This window comes from Macaca thibetana, chromosome 19 (genome assembly GCF_024542745.1).
Source record: "Macaca thibetana thibetana isolate TM-01 chromosome 19, ASM2454274v1, whole genome shotgun sequence".
Taxonomy (NCBI): domain Eukaryota; kingdom Metazoa; phylum Chordata; class Mammalia; order Primates; family Cercopithecidae; genus Macaca; species Macaca thibetana.
Window position 1 is genome coordinate 27,829,305 of NC_065596.1, and position 17,265 is coordinate 27,846,569.

Genomic DNA, 17,265 nt, shown 5'->3' on the forward strand with positions numbered 1-17,265 from the left:
CACTTTGGGAGGCTGAGGCGGACGGATCACAAGGTCAACCGATCAAGACTATCCTGGCAAATGTGGTGAAACCCCATCTCTACTAAAAATACAAAAATTAGCTGGGCGTGGTGGTGCGCTCCTGTAGTTCCAGCTACTTGGGTGGCCGAGGCAGGAGAAGAATCGTTTCAACCCGGGAGGCGGAGGTTGTAGTGAGCCGAGATCACGCCACTGCACTCCAGCCTGGCGACAGAGCAAGACTCTGTCTCAAAAAAAAAAAAATTTAAGTGGTAGGTATTTTAGCTATGCTTTAAAATTTAAAGATTGTCTTTCAGATTTATTTTCCCTAAAAATTCAATAATTAAAAAAATACATATATTATTCCTAGGTATCTCCCGAAGATCCTGGAGCTCAGTTCTTGATTCGTACTGGGTCTGTTGGCCGAAATAGGGCTGAAGCCTCTTTGGAGCGAGCTCAGAATCTCAACCCCATGGTGGATGTGAAGGTGGACACTGAGGATATAGAGAAGAAACCAGAGTCATTTTTCACTCAATTTGATGCTGTAAGTTTCTTAATGTAAAATCTGCTGCGGGAAGTAAACAAATTAAGGTGCTAGTTGTGTACTTTCAAATCCCAAAGCAATCTGAGAGCATTCAAATATCAAATTCTGAGCTTTTTCCCAATAAAATGTATAAGCTGTTCTGTTGTTTTAGGCTTAGTATATTGTGTGAATGTGTTGCTAGAGAGGTCCAGTCTGTTGGATCTGCTGTAGTTATTGGTGACTTGCTGTCTGCTGGCTTCTTCTCTGGGCATATGTTCCCTCAGCCAGGTTTCGTCTTTGGTGTTTTGTCTTCCTTCCAGAATCTTTGTACATAACTTTAATCCATGTTATTGCAAATGTTTTCTTCCGAAAACTTAACAAGTTGGTGATTAATTTCTGTGGCAGAGGCATTTTTTTGTTGGAAATATCAAACTACAGCTTGTGTTTTGTCTTAAAGAAAAAGCACACCTGATCTTGGTCTATCTATGTCTGTCTGTCTGTTTCTCACAGTCACGTTGACCATGTTGCCATGGATAACTAGAGAAAAATCACTGTAGTCATAAACTAAATGAGGCATATCCAGCCTCATTTGGTTTCACTGCCAAATCTATGCGGAGGTGAAAGGATAAATTAAATTCTTTGTCAATGTCTGCGACCTTTCAGACATAGTTCCCTGCGTTCTGGAAACGCTTAACAAATCTTGAGAACTGTGAAATAGTCATAGATGAGCTACTAGTTTTTCAAATGAAAGCTCCCAGTATGTTATATGAGAGGTTAGAATTTGGGTTAGGTAGTTTGTTTTTTAACGCTTTTTTTTTTTTTTTTTTTTTTTTTTTTTTTTGAGATGGAGTTTTGTTCTTGTTGCCCAGACTGGAGTGCAATTGTGCAATCTTGGCTCATTGCAACTTCCGCCTCCTGGGTTCAAGTGATTCTCCTGCCTCAGCCTCCCAAGTAACTGGGATTACAGGCATTGACCACCATGCTTGGCTAATTTTTTGTATTTTTAGTAGAGTTGGGGTTTCACCATGTTGGTCAGGCCAGTCTTGAACTCCTAACCTCAGGTGATCCACCTGCCTCGGCCTCCCAAAGTGATGGGATTACAGGTGTGAGCCACCGCAGCCAGCCTGTTTTTTACACTTTTCTTTCTTTCTTTTTTTTTTTTTTTTTTGAGATAGTGTCTCACTCTGTCGCCCAGGCTGGAGTGCAGTGGCATGATCTCAGCTCACTGCAACCTCCACCTCCCTGGTTTAAGCAGTTCTCTGCCTTAGCCTCCCGTTTTTACACTTTTCTATTTCATATGTGCATCTGTTCAAATATGGGCTTGGAAAGATGGATCATCTGTGCATTTGTCCTGTTTTCTTTTTCCTAGTCCTTTCTATTTTTTAACTTCAGGTATTGGGACACTTTCCATTTGGGCATAAGTCTTCATTTTCTCATCTGCAGTAACCACATTTATTTTATGCCAGGTGTCCCTCGAACTTGTAGAAGTAGAGAGAGGGTTTGTTAAAACTGAAGTGTGAGGCCAGTTGATTGTGTAATCTGTGTGCATGGGACTATGTTGTCTGCCTTGCAGGCCGTGTTTGGCTGGTCCTTGCAGGTTTGATAGTTACTTTAGACTCTGCAGGGTTCCATTTGATCAATTGGTTGCATGTTCACCTGTGGATTTCTTACCTTTTAGATGGGGTTTTTCCTTGGGTGGCTGCATCCTTTGAAACACCAAAGGAATACATTTCTCTGTGAGTGTTATTTCGGTATTCAGGCTGCTAGACAACGGCAAAGAGGGTCTATCAAGTGAAAATGCCCTTTTGTTCAGGAGAAAGCATGTGCAATTTGGAAGTTGTCTTTTGACCATGATCACAAAGCTTCTCCCAGAAAGACGGTATTTTGTGCAGTAGAACTTAGCCATTTCCAATACCTCAACTTACTGGAATACAACCTGGAGGCCCCAGAGCAACACTGATAATTCCACTGAGTGAATCACCAGTTCATTGTCTAAGCCCAAATGGAAGGTCACTTGGTCTATAACCTTTTCTTTTGTCCTTAAATTCAGATAAAGTTTCACACCGCAATCTGTGGAAAAATGATCTCAACAGGACTTGTTTATCTTCTTTATCTTAACATATCAATCAAAAGGAGGGGGAAAAAAAGCGCTTGTATTTAAACATGACCTTTGGGTCAGTTTAAAAAACTGGTTTTACTTCTCACTGTAGCTTATTTGGATTTTAATAGATTTAACGGTTTAGAAACAACTTGCTAAGTTATTTTTTTTTTTCATGAAAACTATGAGATGTGTATATGTTCATGGATTACAAAAAACATTTGTTGAATGGCTTTTACTTTTTAGCTAAACACATTTTATTTTGGCTGCAGAACATGACAGTCTCATAACTTATATTTTCTACACATTGAAACCTGCAACTTTTCTTTTGTCTTCTAGCCATAGGACGCAAAGAACCTGTTGTACCAGTTTGAAACGTGTTTTAAACATGCCCAGAGAGACTGTTCATTAAGATTTATTTAGACATCAGGGCAGTGATTCACAGTATGCAAAACTCACACCCAGCCAATTTCTTTCTTTCTGCAGGTGTGTCTGACTTGCTGCTCCAGGGATGTCATAGTTAAAGTTGACCAGATCTGTCACAAAAATAGCATCAAGTTCTTTACAGGAGATGTTTTTGGCTACCATGGATACACATTTGCCAATCTAGGAGAGCATGAGTTTGTAGAGTAAGTGTTGGGAGAGGCGGGGAGAATGTAACATTTTCTCCTTTTTATACTTTTTTTTTAAAATTATGTATGTATGTATGTATGTATGTATGTATGTATGTATGTATGTATTTATGTGTAGAGACAGGATCTAAGCTATGTTGTTCAAGCTGGTCTTGAACTCCTGGGCTCAAGTGAGCCTCCCACCTTGGCTTCCCAAAGTTCTGGGATTACAGGCATGAGCCATTGCGCCTAGATGACAACATAACACTTTTCAAAATTTAGTCTTATTTACTGGTAGAAAACAACCATCTAAGGAAATAATTTGATTATAATACTTAGAACATTCTGAAACCAAGTCATTAACAACTTGCCACATAAAATAGATTGTGGGTTCAGAATTTTAGGAGGTATGCCCCTGCTTTCCAAAATGATGGACTAAATCTAAAGCCTAAAGCAAGCAGAGTTTTACAGCAGTAAAAGTACACCACATGGGTATTTGTTTGATCAGTCTGGGCTTCAGGTGGTAAAGTCACATTTTCTGCATAGGGAAGGCTTGCTCTGATTGTAAACATTTGTTCCCCAGCCTGGGCTTACATGTTTTCTTTTTTTTTTTTTTTTGAGACAGAGTTTTGCTCTTGTTGCCCAGGCTGGAGTGCAATGGTGCAGTCTCGGCTCACCTGAACCTCCATCTCCCACATTCAAGCGATTCTCCTGCCTTAGCCTTCCCAAGTAGCTGGAATTATAGGCATGCACCACCAAGCCTGGCTAATTTTGTATTTTTAGTAGAGATGGGGTTTCTCCGTATGGGTCAGGCTGGTCTCGAACTCCCGACCTCAGGTGATCTGCCCACCTCGGCCTCCCAAAGTGCTGGGATTACAGGCATGAGCCACCGCGCCTGGCCTACTTACATGTTTTCAAGTTGAGAGATAGTAAAATGAGTACAAAATAGTTAGTTGAGTGACTCTGGAGGCACATTCAGCCAACGTCTACCTTGGAAAAGCTATCCAATATCCAGAGAGACGACTCTGGTAGAACAAACAGACCTCATCCTCTCATGTTGAACATTGAGGCTGCAGAATTTGGTAATTCTCACATGACAGGACTTGTAGTGTTTTGACTTTGTAGTCTCTGGGTGAAAGATGGCAGATGATCTGTTATTGTAAAACTATATGAGTTAGGTATTTTGGCTGCAGTTTCTGACCACCCCCTCCAAAAAGAAAGACAGGCTCTGTGAGGTAGGAGCTTCCTACCAGGAGACTGAGAACTGTTCTCTTGTTCAGCCTCTCAGGCAAATCACTGAAATTTCTCTGGTCTCCAAGTTTCTTGCCTGTAAAATCAAGATGGGGGAAGGACAGTCATGTTACAGACATCTCCTAACTCTAGTGTTTTATGGCTTTAGGATAATCTAGTTCTTTGGGCATATTATTATTATTTATTTATTTTTTAGGGACGGAGTTTTGCTTTTGTTTCCCAGGCTGGAGTGCAGTGGCGCGATCTCGGCTCACAACAACCTCCGCCTCCCAGGTTCAAGCCATTCTCCTGCCTCAGCCTCTGGAGTAGCTGGGATTACAGGCATGTGCCACCATGCCCGGCTAATTTTGTATTTTTAGTAGTGACAGGGTTTCTCCATGTTGGTCAGGCTGGCCTCAAACTCCGGACCTCAGGTGATCCACCCACCTCGGCCTCCCTGAGTGCTGGGATTACAGGCATGAGCCATCGCGCCCGGCTATTATTTTTGAGACGGAGTTTTGCTCTTTTCACCCAGGCTGGAGTACAATGGCACGATCTTGACTCACTGCAACCTCCACCTCCCGGATTCAAGTTATTCTCCTACTTCAGCCTCCCGAGCAGCTGGGACTGCAGGCGCCCACCACCATGCCCGGCTAATTTTTGTATTTTTAGTAGAGATGGGATTTCACTATGTTGGCCAGGCTGGTCTCGAACTCCTGACCTCAGGTGGTCCACCCACCTCAGCCTCCCAGAGTGCTGGGATTACAAACGTGAGCCACTGTGCCTGGCTTCTTTGGGCGTATTTTAAAGAAGTCATAGTAGTGGAAAGCAGTCCAGATTATTTTAACATAAGATGCCCACAGCAGAGGGGCAGAATTAAGTTTGGCAATTTTTTTTTTTCTGAGACGGAGTTTCACCCAGCTGCCCAGGCTGGAGTGCAGTGGTGTGATCTCAGCTCATTGCAACCTCCGCCTCCTGGGTTCAAGCAATTTTCCTGCCTCAGCCTTGCGAGTAGCTGGGATTACAGGCACACGCCACGACGCCCGGCTAATTTTTTGTACTATTAGTAGAGATGGGGTTTTGCCATGTTGGCCAGGCTGGTCTCAAACACTTGACCTCAAGTGATCTGCCCACCTTGGCCTCCCAAAGTGCTGGGATTACAGGCGTGAGCCACTGCACCCGGCCAAGTTTGGCTATTTATTTCATGATTCAAGTAGAGTCTTTACAAAGTAATCACTTTGATTTATTGAGAGCAGCTGTGTGCCTGGCAGTGTGCTGAGCAACGTATGCTGCTCTGTTTTTCCCACGGTAATTTCCTAAGTGCCCAACAGTGTGAGTACCAGACTCATCATGTTATCAATGGCAGAGCTGGGATTTGAACCGAGATCTGACTCCAAAGCTTTTGCCCTTAACCACCATCCCAATCTGTGACCTGGAGAGGCTTTTTTTGATTCCAGTAGCATGATTCCTAGGGTAAAATTACATTCCCTCCCCTTGTCACCCTCTAGGGAGAAAACTAAAATTGCCAAAGTTAGCCAAGGAGTAGAAGATGGGCCCGATACCAAGAGAGCAAAACTTGATTCTTCTGAGACAACGATGGTCAAAAAGGTATGTGTAATGTGGGAGCAGAGGTCAGAAACCCTAGGGCCTTGGAGGGGACGGGCAATGATGATTGAAAAGGAGAAGAGAAAGCACTTCTTGAAGGGGTGGGGCGAGTGCTTGTCCTATCTAAAGGGAGACTGCCACAGCTTAGTGTCAGCCAGCTGTTGCTGTGAGGGAATGTGGGCCCAGTGATTCCAGATGGGATTTTTCAAGACAATGAGAAATGCAAACTTTTGTAGGCTCTGTCCCAAACTTTTTTTTTTTGTGAGACGGAATTTTTGTCTTGTCGCTCAGGCTGGAGTGCAGTGGCATGATCTCGGCTCACTATAGCCTCCACCTCCTGGGTTCAAGCAGTTCTCCTGCCTCATCCTCCCAAGTAGCACCCCTGGCTAATTTTTTTTGTATTTTTAGTAGAGACAGGGTTTCGCCATGTTGGCCAGGCTGGTCTCGAACTCCTGACCTCAGGTGATCCACCCGCCTTGGCCTCCCAAAGTGCTGGGATTACAGGCGTGAGCCACTGTGCCCGGCTCCAAACTTCTTTTTTTTATTTTTATTTTTTGAGGTGAAGTCTCGCTGTGTCCAGGCTGAAGTGGTGCAATCTCAGCTCACTGCAACCTCCGCCTCCCAGGTTCAGGAGGTTCTCTTGCCTCAGCTTCCTGAGTAGCTGGGACTACAGGCATGTGCCACCACACCCAGCTAATATTTGTATTTTTAGTAGAGATGGGATTCCACCATGTTGGCCAGGATGGTCTTTATCTCTTGACCTCGTGATCCACCTGCCTCAGCCCCCGTCAAAGTGCTGGGATTATAGGCATGAGCCACCATGCCCGACCAGAAAACTTTTTTTTTTTTTTTAAGTGGCAAAACACCAGCCCTGGTTACAATAGCAAGACCCTATGTCTACAAAAAAAAAAAAAAAAAGTAAAAATGTGTCTGGTGTGGTGAGCACCTGTAGGCCCAGCTACTCAGAGGCTCAGCGTGGAGGATTGCTTGAGCCTGGGAGGTGGAGTCTGCAATGAGCCATGGTCACACCACTGCACCCCAGCCTGGGCAACAGAGCAAGATCCTGTCTAAAACAAAAAAAAAAAGCAAAACAAAAAATTTTTTGTATTTTCTCTGCTAAAAATATAAAAATTAGCCGGGCAAGGTGGTGCATGCCTGTAGTCCCAGCTACTCAGGAGGCTGAGGCAGGAGAATAGCTTGAACCCCGGAGGCAGAGGTTGCAGTGAGCCGACACGGCAGCACTGAACTCCAGTCTGGTGACAGAGCGAGACTGTCTCAAGAAAAAAAAAAGTTTTCTTTGCCTGTTTTTTCCTTTTGCCAAACAACCTTTAATAAGAAAAGTTTTTCAATGTTGACAGGTGTTATCAGATTCATATTTGTTAATGTAGTTTATATTAGGGTGCTCAGCCTCTATTTGGATCAGGTGCAATAATTACATTTATAGAAAGGAGTGGAGGCCGGGCGCGGTGGCTCACGCCTGTAATCCCAGCACTTTGGGAGGCCGAGGCGGGCGGATCACAAGGTCAGGAGATCGAGACCACGGTGAAACCCCGTCTCTACTAAAAATACAAAAAATTAGCCGGGCGCGGTTGTGGGCGCCTGTAGTCCCAGTTACTCGGGAGGCTGAGGCAGGAGAATGGCGTGAACCCGGGAGGCGGAGCTTGCAGTGAGCCGAGATCGCGCCACTGCACTCCAGCCTGGGTGACAGAGCGAGACTCCGTCTCAAAAAAAAAAAAAAAAAAAAAAAAAAAAGAAAGGAGTGGAGAAGGGGTCAGAAGACGATGGTTTCTGTTGCTAGTGCTGGAATCTGAGATGGGAACCATGCGATGGGGAAAGCAAGATGAAGGGGCCAGAATTGGTTTCATTGAACTGAGAGGAAAGACATGACCAAGCCCATATTTACTCTTTGCTTTGTAGATTTAAATGTTGAGAAAGAAAAACAGTTGGTCAGAATGTTGAGTTAAATTACGCTAACGAGGGGATTCTAAAGAGTTCAGAAACCACAAAAGAGACTGCAGAAAACCACAAAAGTGGAACTCTCAGAGTCTCCAGCAAGGCGGCGTTGGAGATTTTCTTTCTCTTTTTGTGTTTGTGTTGGAGTAGTTTGGTGCTGTAAGTGTGATACAGAGGAATTAAGCCCTAATTTTAGTGTCTATTCACAGAACCGTAATTATCCAGAGTGAACCTTGGTGTTTTGGCCAAAACTTGGGTCCCTTTCTTTCTGCCTTTCTTTCTTTTTGAGGCCCAGTCAAGATTTATCTGAATAGCTCCATGAATTTGGTGGGGGGAGATAAATTGTTAACAAACGGAGGAGTACAAAAGCTGCTTTGTGGGTGCTGTCAGTTTATAAATCACACCCTCTTACAAGTGTGACACTTGGCCTTGGTGTGAAGGGTTTTATGGCTTAAGGGCCTTCTCTGATTGAGGCGGGTCTTTCACATTCAAATGGAGAGAGTGCCTAGCTTTGTTAGCCATTCACAGCTGGAAGTTTCCCTGGAGTCAGTTCTGATGGTGCCCACTGGGGTGGATCTGGAAACCTTTTGGGAACCACTTGATGTCGCTATGAGGAGAATGTAGGCAGCCCAGGCCTTTGCCTACCATTACGGAGGGCCCTACAGGCACAGAGGTTTTTGTGCAGCCTCTTCCTATGTGGAGCTGAGCTGGAAGGTATCAAAATATTCTCCAGCTGACATTGTTAGTCAGCTGTTACACTTGAACAATTCAGGCTCAGATTCCAACCCCAAGCCCTTAAGGTTACGAGGCATTCAGTGCATTCCTGCTGACAATCCCCGGGATTCCAAACCTTGCCTTTGTGTGGCCTCCCAAGGGCCCTGCGGACAGAGTGGGCTGGACTGGGTTTTGGCCATGGCTTTGTCACCTTGCAATAACATGCCTCCTTCCGTTTTGGTACAGATGGCCCTGTGATTTCAAGGTTCTCTTCCAACACCAAAGATTCCTTGATTCTGATGCTGCCGTTCTGCCTAATTGTACAGAATAATTAGTTGGGTTGTGCTCAGAGAGTGCAGGGTGGGGGTGGGGAAGCAGCCGCTTCCTGTTTCCTGTGAAAGGTTTTCTGGTTAGGGTTCCCTTCCCCTCCCCCTTTTCCCTAGGTTTAATCAAAGGTTGTAAAGCCACTTTTGCTTCAAGGTACACTTTGTGCTCCTAAATTAGTAACGTTAAAAAACAAAAAGGAAAAACAGCCTGTGGTTTTCACACCCTCTAGGAAGCTGGTGGGCCTTTCTAGCACCTGTGCCATTCTGATAAATAAGGCCTTAAGAAAATGCCTTTTCCAGAAATAGGTGCTCAGTAGTTTGTTTGCTTTCTTTGGTGCCCAGGAGAAGATTTGAGACAGATTTCGTCACAATCAGGTCTCGGGCACAAGCCTCACATGGACACTGACGTTCAGGAGACAGAGGAGAGAGCAATGAGGTGGTGGTGAGGAAGTGCCCACAAAAGTTTCCCAGAGGAAGAGTTGTTTGTGTTGGCATGTGAGGGACAAACTTTCCAGGCACCAGAGCCCGGAGCAGTGCTCCGTCCGAGGAAGTAGGATAAACTGAAAGACTGATGTAGGGGCAGAGTTGCTCTGGCTGCCCTCACTGCCACAGCCAGCTCTTTCTGTGAGTTGCAGAATGCCTACTGTGTGCAAGGCAGTGTTGAGCGCAGGGAATCACATCCAGTCTTGTTGTCCACACCTACAGCTGATAAAGAAGCTACGAGAAATTAAGTGACCTGACCAAGGTCACACAGCTGTGGAAGAAGGCGAGAGCGTAGACAGTGGGTACGGGCATAGGCTCACCCTATGATTTACAAAGAAGGATCCCCCTGAAGTTTCTAGGGTAATGTGACATATTAGGAGGATGGTAGGATAAAATGTGTGAACATCGGGATCATTCTGGAAAACCTTTAGGGTAAAAGGCCACTGTCATGCTCCCATGTTTACGTTTCTTTATCGTGAGTTATTTGTGTCAGGTGCTGCCAGAGATGATGAGATGCCTGACAGTGGTTACTCTCTAATAGCTCTTTAAAAATTAAAGACAAAGTAGGATTTGTTCCTGACTGCACCAGAAATACAGATTTAATTTTACTTCTGCTCCTGAAATAGGTGACTAATTTGGAGTACTATTAATACACTTTTCATGAATTAGTTGAGAAATTCCACAGTTGAGGAGTGATTCATTCTTTTGACTCCCTCTTTCTGAGCAATTTGTTGACAACCTTCTCATCCTCTCCCACACCCGTCATTAAAGAAACAGTCGAGTTCTTTTTCTTTCATGTGGTACCTTGGTTACCACTGCTGATGGCCCTTGAGATTGATTGTCTCTGTCTCCCCCCTTTCCATTTGAAGCTCCATAGGGGAAAGGCAGTCTTGTTCACTGCTAGACTCCTAGTCCAGTGTCTAGCACAGTCATATCCAGGGAATATTTGTTCAGTGTAGTGGTGGCTGTTAACTGCAGCATAATCCAACAACCCTGGAGGAAATTATTTTCTTCCTTTTTTTTTCTTTGAAGCAAGGTCTCACTACTCTGTCACCCAGGCTGAAGTGCAGTGGTTCAAACACTGCTCACTGCAACCTCCCAAGTAGCTGGAATTACAGACATCCACTACACCTGGCTAATTTTTAATTTTTAAAAATTGTTGTTATTTCTGCGATGGAGTCTTGCTCTGTTAACCACGCTGGAGTGCACTGGCACAATCTCAGCTCACTGCAGCTTGTGCCTCCCGGGATCAAGCAATTCTCCTGTCTCAGCCTCCAGAGTAGCTGAGACTGCAGGTGTGCGCCACCACACTTGCTAATTTTTGTGTTTTTAGTAGAGACGGTATTTCTCCATATTGGCCAGGCTGGTCTCAAACTCCTGACCTCAAGTGATTCACCCACCTCGGCCTCCCAAAGTACTGGGATGATAGGCATGAGCCACAACTTCCAGCCTGATTATTTCCGTTTTAAAAAAGAGTAATTGGCCGGGCGCGGTGGCTCAAGCCTGTAATCCCAGCACTTTGGGAGGCCGAGGCGGGTGGATCACGAGGTCCGGAGATCGAGACCATCCTGGCTAACATGGTGAAACCCCGTCTCTACTAAAAAAATACAAAAAACTAGCCAGCGTGGTGGCGGGCGCCTGTAGTCCCAGCTACTCGGGAGGCTGAGGTAGGAGAATGGCGTGAACCCGGGAGGCGGAGCTTGCAGTGAGCCGAGATCGCGCCACTGCACTCTAGCCTGTACGACAGAGCAAGACTCCGTCTCAAAAAAAAAAAAAAAAAAAAAAAGAGTAATTAAAGTGACCTTCTTTGTTACCTATGAAATGAATTAACCTTCTAGTATATTAATTTTCATGGTTTAGGTTATTTGAGCTAAGCTGAGAGAACAGAATATCAAAGAAGACAATAAACTTGCCCAGAAATATTTAGAAGTCATTCAGTTGCCTGGACTGGAACCCTCGGACCAGAGAGGTCCAAAATCCTGGCCTTTTGTTTTTTGTTTGTTTGTTTCTTTGTTTCTCTTTTTCTTTTTGAGATGGAGTCTCGCTCTGTCATCAGGCTGGAGTGCAGTGGCATGATCTCAGCTCACTGCAACTTCTACCTCCTGGGTTTAAGTGATTCTCCTGCCTCAGCCTTCGGAGTAACTGGGACTACAGGTGTGCGCCACCATGCCCAGCTAATTTTTGTATTTTTTTTTGTTTTTTGAGGTGGAGTCTCACTCTGTCGCCCAGGCTGGAGTGTAGTGACGCAATCTCAGCTCACTGCAAGCTCCACCTCCTGGGTTCATGCCGTTCTCCTGCCTCAGCCTCCCGAGTAGCTGGGACTACAGGCGCCCACCACCATGCCCGGCTAATTTTCTTTCTTTTTTTTTTTTTGAGACAGAGTCTGGCTCTGTCGCCCAGGCTGGAGTGCAGTGGCTGGATCTCGGCTTACTGCAAGCCCCCTTCTCCCAGGTTTACGCCATTCTCCTACCTCAGCCTCCCGAGTAGCTGGGACTACAGGCACCCGCCACCTCGCTGGGCTAGTTTTTTTGTGTTTTTTTTTAGTAGAGACGGGGTTTCATCGTGTTAGCCAGGATGGTCTGGATCTCCTGACCTCGTGATCTGCCCGCCTTGGCCTCCCAAAGTGCTGGGATTATAAGCGTGAGCCACCACTCCTGGCCAATCCTGCTAATTATTAATCAGAACTACTTGGTTCAAAGGAGTGAAAATAGGGCAACGAGGGTTGTAAATTTGCAGTTAGGTGGAATGCTGATAGCAAGTTTTCCAGGTCGGAGAGTTAGTTGGGGTGGGGGATACTAATGTTAGCTTATCTATCTATATTTAATTTTATATATTATTTATTTTTGAGATAGGATGTAACTCTGTAGCCCAGGCTGGAGTGCGGTGGCACGAACACAGCTCACTGCAGCCTTGAAATCCTGGGCTAAAGGATCCTCCCACCCACCTCAAGGTAGCTGGGACTGCAGGCGTGTGCCACCATGCCCTGCTAAGTTTTTTGGGGTTTTTTTGTTGTTGTTTTGTTTTTTTAGATGAATTATCTTCCTGTGTTGCCCAGGCTGATCTCAAACTCCTGGCCTCAAGCGATCCTTTTGCCTTGACCTCCCAAAGTGCTGAGATTATAGGCGTGAGTTACCGTACCTGGCCTATATATTTTTTTATTGTGATATTTCATGCACAAAAGAAGATAGGCAACATCCATACAGATAACGGAACAAAACAAACACTATCCACTTTAAAAACACAAACATTTTTAGTACTTTTGTACCAATCTGTGTGCTGCTTCTCTATCTTCTATTTCTTCTCCCTGTGCCCTCACCAGGTAAGTAACCCCAGAGCTACTGGTACATTTGTGTGAATTAAAAAAGACACCTGGAAGGGGCAGATAAGCCCTGCTTGACTTCCTGTTTTATCACGTGTTTATAAATCTAAGCAATGACATGGAACTTATTATACAATATTTTAGGCATAAATTAAGAATGATTTAGCTTACCATCATAGACCTGCCACTCAGTTTGAAGCACCAAACATTACTGGTACGGTGAGGCCCTCTGGCTTTCCCTCCAACAGAAGTTACCACCCTCCTCAGTTGGGTTTCTCATTCCCATGCATTTCTTCTTACTACTTATGTATTTCCAAGCAATACATAGAATTGTTTTGGATGCTTTTTAGCTTCTTAAAAACTGGTTTTATGTTGTATGCATGCTGCCACCTGCTTTTAAGGAGCAGCAACATGTTTATGAGGCCATCTGTTTATATGTTGTTCTAGGGCTTTGCTGTCCATTTTGGTAGCCACTAGCCACAGGTGGCTATTTAAATTAATTAAAATCAAATAAAATAAAAGATTTAGTTCCTCAGTCTCACTGGTCACATTTCAAGTGGCCAGTAAGTACATGTGGCCATTGGCATCTGTATTGCATAGCACAGATTACATTCTGTTCCATCATCACAGCTAGTTCTCTTGGATAGCCCTGCAGGGCATTTCTTTTTGTTTTGTTTTTATTTTTGTTTTTTGCTAGAGTCTTTGTTGCATGAATGCATTACTATTTATTTATCTATTTTTCTATTTATGAGCATTTGAGTGTGCAAGTTTTTGCTGTTACAAATTGTGCTGCATAAGCATTTTGTTTGTGTGTGTATAGATGATCTCCTTGGTCTATTGTGTTAATTTCTCTTGGGTATGTACCTGGGAGTAAAATTAAGATAAGGGCATTTTCAGCTTTACCAGACCCTGTTAAGTTACTCTAAAGTGGTTTTATCAATTTATATTCTAGAACCAAGAGTATGTATCAGTAACATTTGGTAACTTCGGGCGTTTTTTTTCCATTCTGCTGAGTGTGAAAAATGTGTTTTGATTGTGGTTGTCATTTGTTAGAATACTTTTTTAAAGCTTTTTAAAGATTCTTGGCCCCTCTAATCCTCCACCCCCCCTACCCCAGGAATTTTGATTGGGTAGGACCTGGGGATTATATTCATCTTTATATGCAGAATTATATTACCTGTTACTAATGTTCGGCCTGATTTAAGAAGTAAAATAAGGCTGGGTGCAGTGGCTCATGCCTGTAATCCCAGCACTTTGGGAGGTCAAGGTGGGCAGATCACTTGAGCCCAGGAGTTCGAGACCAGCCTGGGCAACATAGTGAAAGCCCCGTCTCTACCAAAAATACAAAAATTAGCTGGGCGTGGTAGCACGTGCCAGTAGTCTCAGCTACTGGAGAAGCTGAGGCAGGAGGATTGCTTGAGCCTGGGAAGTGGAGGCAGCAGTGAGCTGAGATTGTGCCACTGTACTACATCCTGGGTGACAGAGCAACAAACACACTGTCTCAAAAAAAAAATTTTTTTTTAAGTAAAATAAGTTCATAATTCCAAATGTGGAAAATACAGAAGAAGTTAACGAAATGTTAATCCTACTACCAAATAACTGTAACCTTCCTTTCAGTATTTTTCTATGTATATACAACAACATTGGAGCACTGTTTAATACATATAATATATAAGATTAGCTCTCCTTATTAATGGGTTTTGCATTCATGGATTCAACCAACTGTGGATCACAAATATTTGGTGTGCTTGGAGTACATCCAAAAAAAATATTAAAATCATATTAATAAAATATTTGGGAAAAAACATTGTGTCTATCTGTTCCAAACATGTACAGACTTTTTTTTTGTCATTCTCCAAGCAATACAATATAACAACTGTTTATGTAGCAATTACATTAGGTATTATAAGTAATCTAGAGATGATTTAAAGTATATGGGAGGCTGGGCACAGTGCCTCACTCCTGAAATCCCAGCACTTTGGGAGGCCAAGGTGGGTGAATCACTTGAGGTCAGGAGTTGGAGACCAGCCTGGCCAACATGGTGAAACCCCATCTCTAATGGAAATACAAAATTAACCGGGCATGGTGGGGCACACCCGTAAACCCAGCTACTCAGGAGGCTGAGGCAAGAGAATCACTTGAACTTGGGAGGCAGAGGTTGCAGTGAGCCAAGATCGCCCTATTGCTCTCCAGCCTGGGTGACAGAGCAAGACTCTGTCTCAAAAATAAATAAATAAATAAAGTATATGGAAGGATGTGCATAAAGTATATGCAAGTACTACACCATTTATTTATTTATTTAGAGACAGAGTCTTGCTTTATTGCCCAGGCTAGAGCGCAGTGGCGCGATCTCCTCCACCGCCGAGGTTCAAGTGATCCTCTGGCCTCAGCCTCCTGAGTAGCTGGGATTACAGGCTCGTGCTACCACACCCGGCTAAGTTTTGTGTTTTTAATAGAGGGCATTCCACCTTGTTTGCCAGGCTGGTCTCAAACTCCTGACCTCAGGTGATCCGCCCACAGCAGCCTGCCAAAGTTTTGCGATTACAGGCGTGAGCCATTGCGCCTGGCTTGTATATGTGTGTGTATATATATATGTACATGGTTTTGTCTTTTGCTTTTTTCACTCAATAAGCACTCCCCAAATCTGCTTTGGGGCGCGTGATTTTATTTTATTTTTTATTTATTTATTTATTTTTTTTTTTGGAGATGGAGTCTCGCTCTGTTCCCCTGGCTGTAGTGCAGTGGCGCGATCTCGGCTCACTGCAAGCTCCGCCTCCCGGGTTCTTGCCATTCTCCTGCCTCAGCCTCCCAAGTAGCTGGGACTACAGGCACCCGCCACCGTGCCCGGCTAATTTTTTGTATTTTTAGTAGAGACGGGGTTTCACTGTGGTCTCGATCTCCTGACCTTGTGATCCGCCCGCCTCAGCCTCCCAAAGTGCTGGGATTACAGGTGTGAGCCACCGCGCCCGGCCGGGGAGCGTGATTTTAAATGTCTATGTCATTTTTCCTCTTCTTGCCTAGCTGTAATCTATTTTATCAGTCTCCTATTGTATCGAGGTTATTGAGGTTATTGCCATTTCCTACTATTCTAAATGGCTCCTAACAAGAACGATTTGATGGTTGGTGGGCTATGTGGAGAACTCATCTTTTATTATTATTATTATTATTATTATTTTTTTTTTTTTTTTTTTTTTTTGAGACGGAGTGTCGCTCTGTCGCCCAGGCTGGAGTGCAGTGGCCGCATCTCAGCTCACTGCAAGCTCCGCCTCCCGGGTCTACGCCATTCTCCTGCCTCAGCCTCCCGAGTAGCTGGGACTACAGGCGCCCGCCACCTCACCCGGCTAGTTTTTTTTTGTATTTTTTAGTAGAGACGGGGTTTCACCGTATTAGCCAGGCTGGTCTCGATCTCCTGACCTTGTGATCCGCCCGTCTCGGCCTCCCAAAGTGCTGGGATTACAGGCTTGAGCCACCGCGCCCGGCCTTTTATTATTATTATTATTATTATTATTTTATTTTATTTTTTTTTGAGACGGAGTCTTGCTCATTCTCCCAGGCTGGAGTGCAGTGGCGCGATCTCGGCTCACTGCAAGCTCCGCCTCCCGGGTTCTCGCTATTCTCCTGCCTCAGACTCCCGAGTAGCTGGGACTACAGGCGCCCGCCACTATGCCCGGCTAGTTTTTTGTATTTTTAGTAGAGACGGGGTTTCACCATGTTAGACAGGATGGTCTCGATCTCCTGACCTCGTGATCCGCCCGTCTCGGCCTCCCAAAGTGCTGGGATTACAGGCTTGAGCCACCGCGCCCGGCCCGATCTTTTATTATTTTTTTTGAGACAGTCTTTCTCTGTCGCCCAGGCTGGAGTGCAGTGCACTGCAACCTCTGCCTCCCAGCTTCAAGCGATTCTCCTGCTTCAGTCTCCCAAGTAGCTGGGACTACAGGTGCCCGCCACCACGCCCGGCTAATTTTTTGTATTTTTAGTAGGGATGGGTTTCACCTTGTTAGCCAGGATGGTCTCAATCTCCTGACCTTGTGATCCTCCCGCTTCAGCCTCCCAAGCTGCTGGGATTATAGGCTTGAGCCACCGCGTCAGGTGAGAATTCATCTTTTATATTTACTCATAGGTTTTTAGCAAATGAAAAGCAGGTCGGATTCTGTCAGCTCATGCGTATTTATTGAAAGTCTAGTCTGTTCAGTGCTGTGTCTTTTCCTACCTCAGGAAACTGATCCCCATTTGAAGAGAGGAGGTGAGTTAATGCTGTAAGAAGGCTTGTTATTAGTTTTTTTTTTTTTTTTTTTGAAATGGATTCTTGATCTGTCGCCCTGACTGGAGTGCAGTGGCGCAATCTAGGCTCACTGCAACCTCCACCTCCCGGGTTCAAGTGATTCTCTTGCATCTGTAGTACCTGA

The 17,265-nt window shown here is 44.6% G+C and overlaps 3 protein-coding genes across 7 annotated transcripts in view; 1 reads left to right on the plus strand and 2 right to left on the minus strand.

Moving 5' to 3' along the window:
- The window catches only part of SAE1 (SUMO1 activating enzyme subunit 1), a 549,006-nt gene that overhangs the window by 483,884 nt on the left and 47,857 nt on the right, over positions 1 to 17,265 (plus strand). For all 5 annotated transcript variants that reach the window (XM_050772314.1, XM_050772316.1, XM_050772315.1 and 2 more), the window contains 3 exons: positions 368 to 541; positions 3,105 to 3,247; positions 5,968 to 6,067. In XM_050772314.1, the coding sequence (XP_050628271.1) occupies positions 368 to 541; positions 3,105 to 3,247; positions 5,968 to 6,067 (417 nt within the window). The remainder of the gene's footprint in view (positions 1 to 367; positions 542 to 3,104; positions 3,248 to 5,967; positions 6,068 to 17,265) is intronic.
- Positions 1 to 17,265, minus strand: part of AP2S1 (adaptor related protein complex 2 subunit sigma 1) — a 400,774-nt gene that overhangs the window by 326,250 nt on the left and 57,259 nt on the right. The gene's annotated exons all lie outside the window — the stretch shown is intronic.
- Positions 1 to 17,265, minus strand: part of TMEM160 (transmembrane protein 160) — a 204,476-nt gene that overhangs the window by 110,965 nt on the left and 76,246 nt on the right. The gene's annotated exons all lie outside the window — the stretch shown is intronic.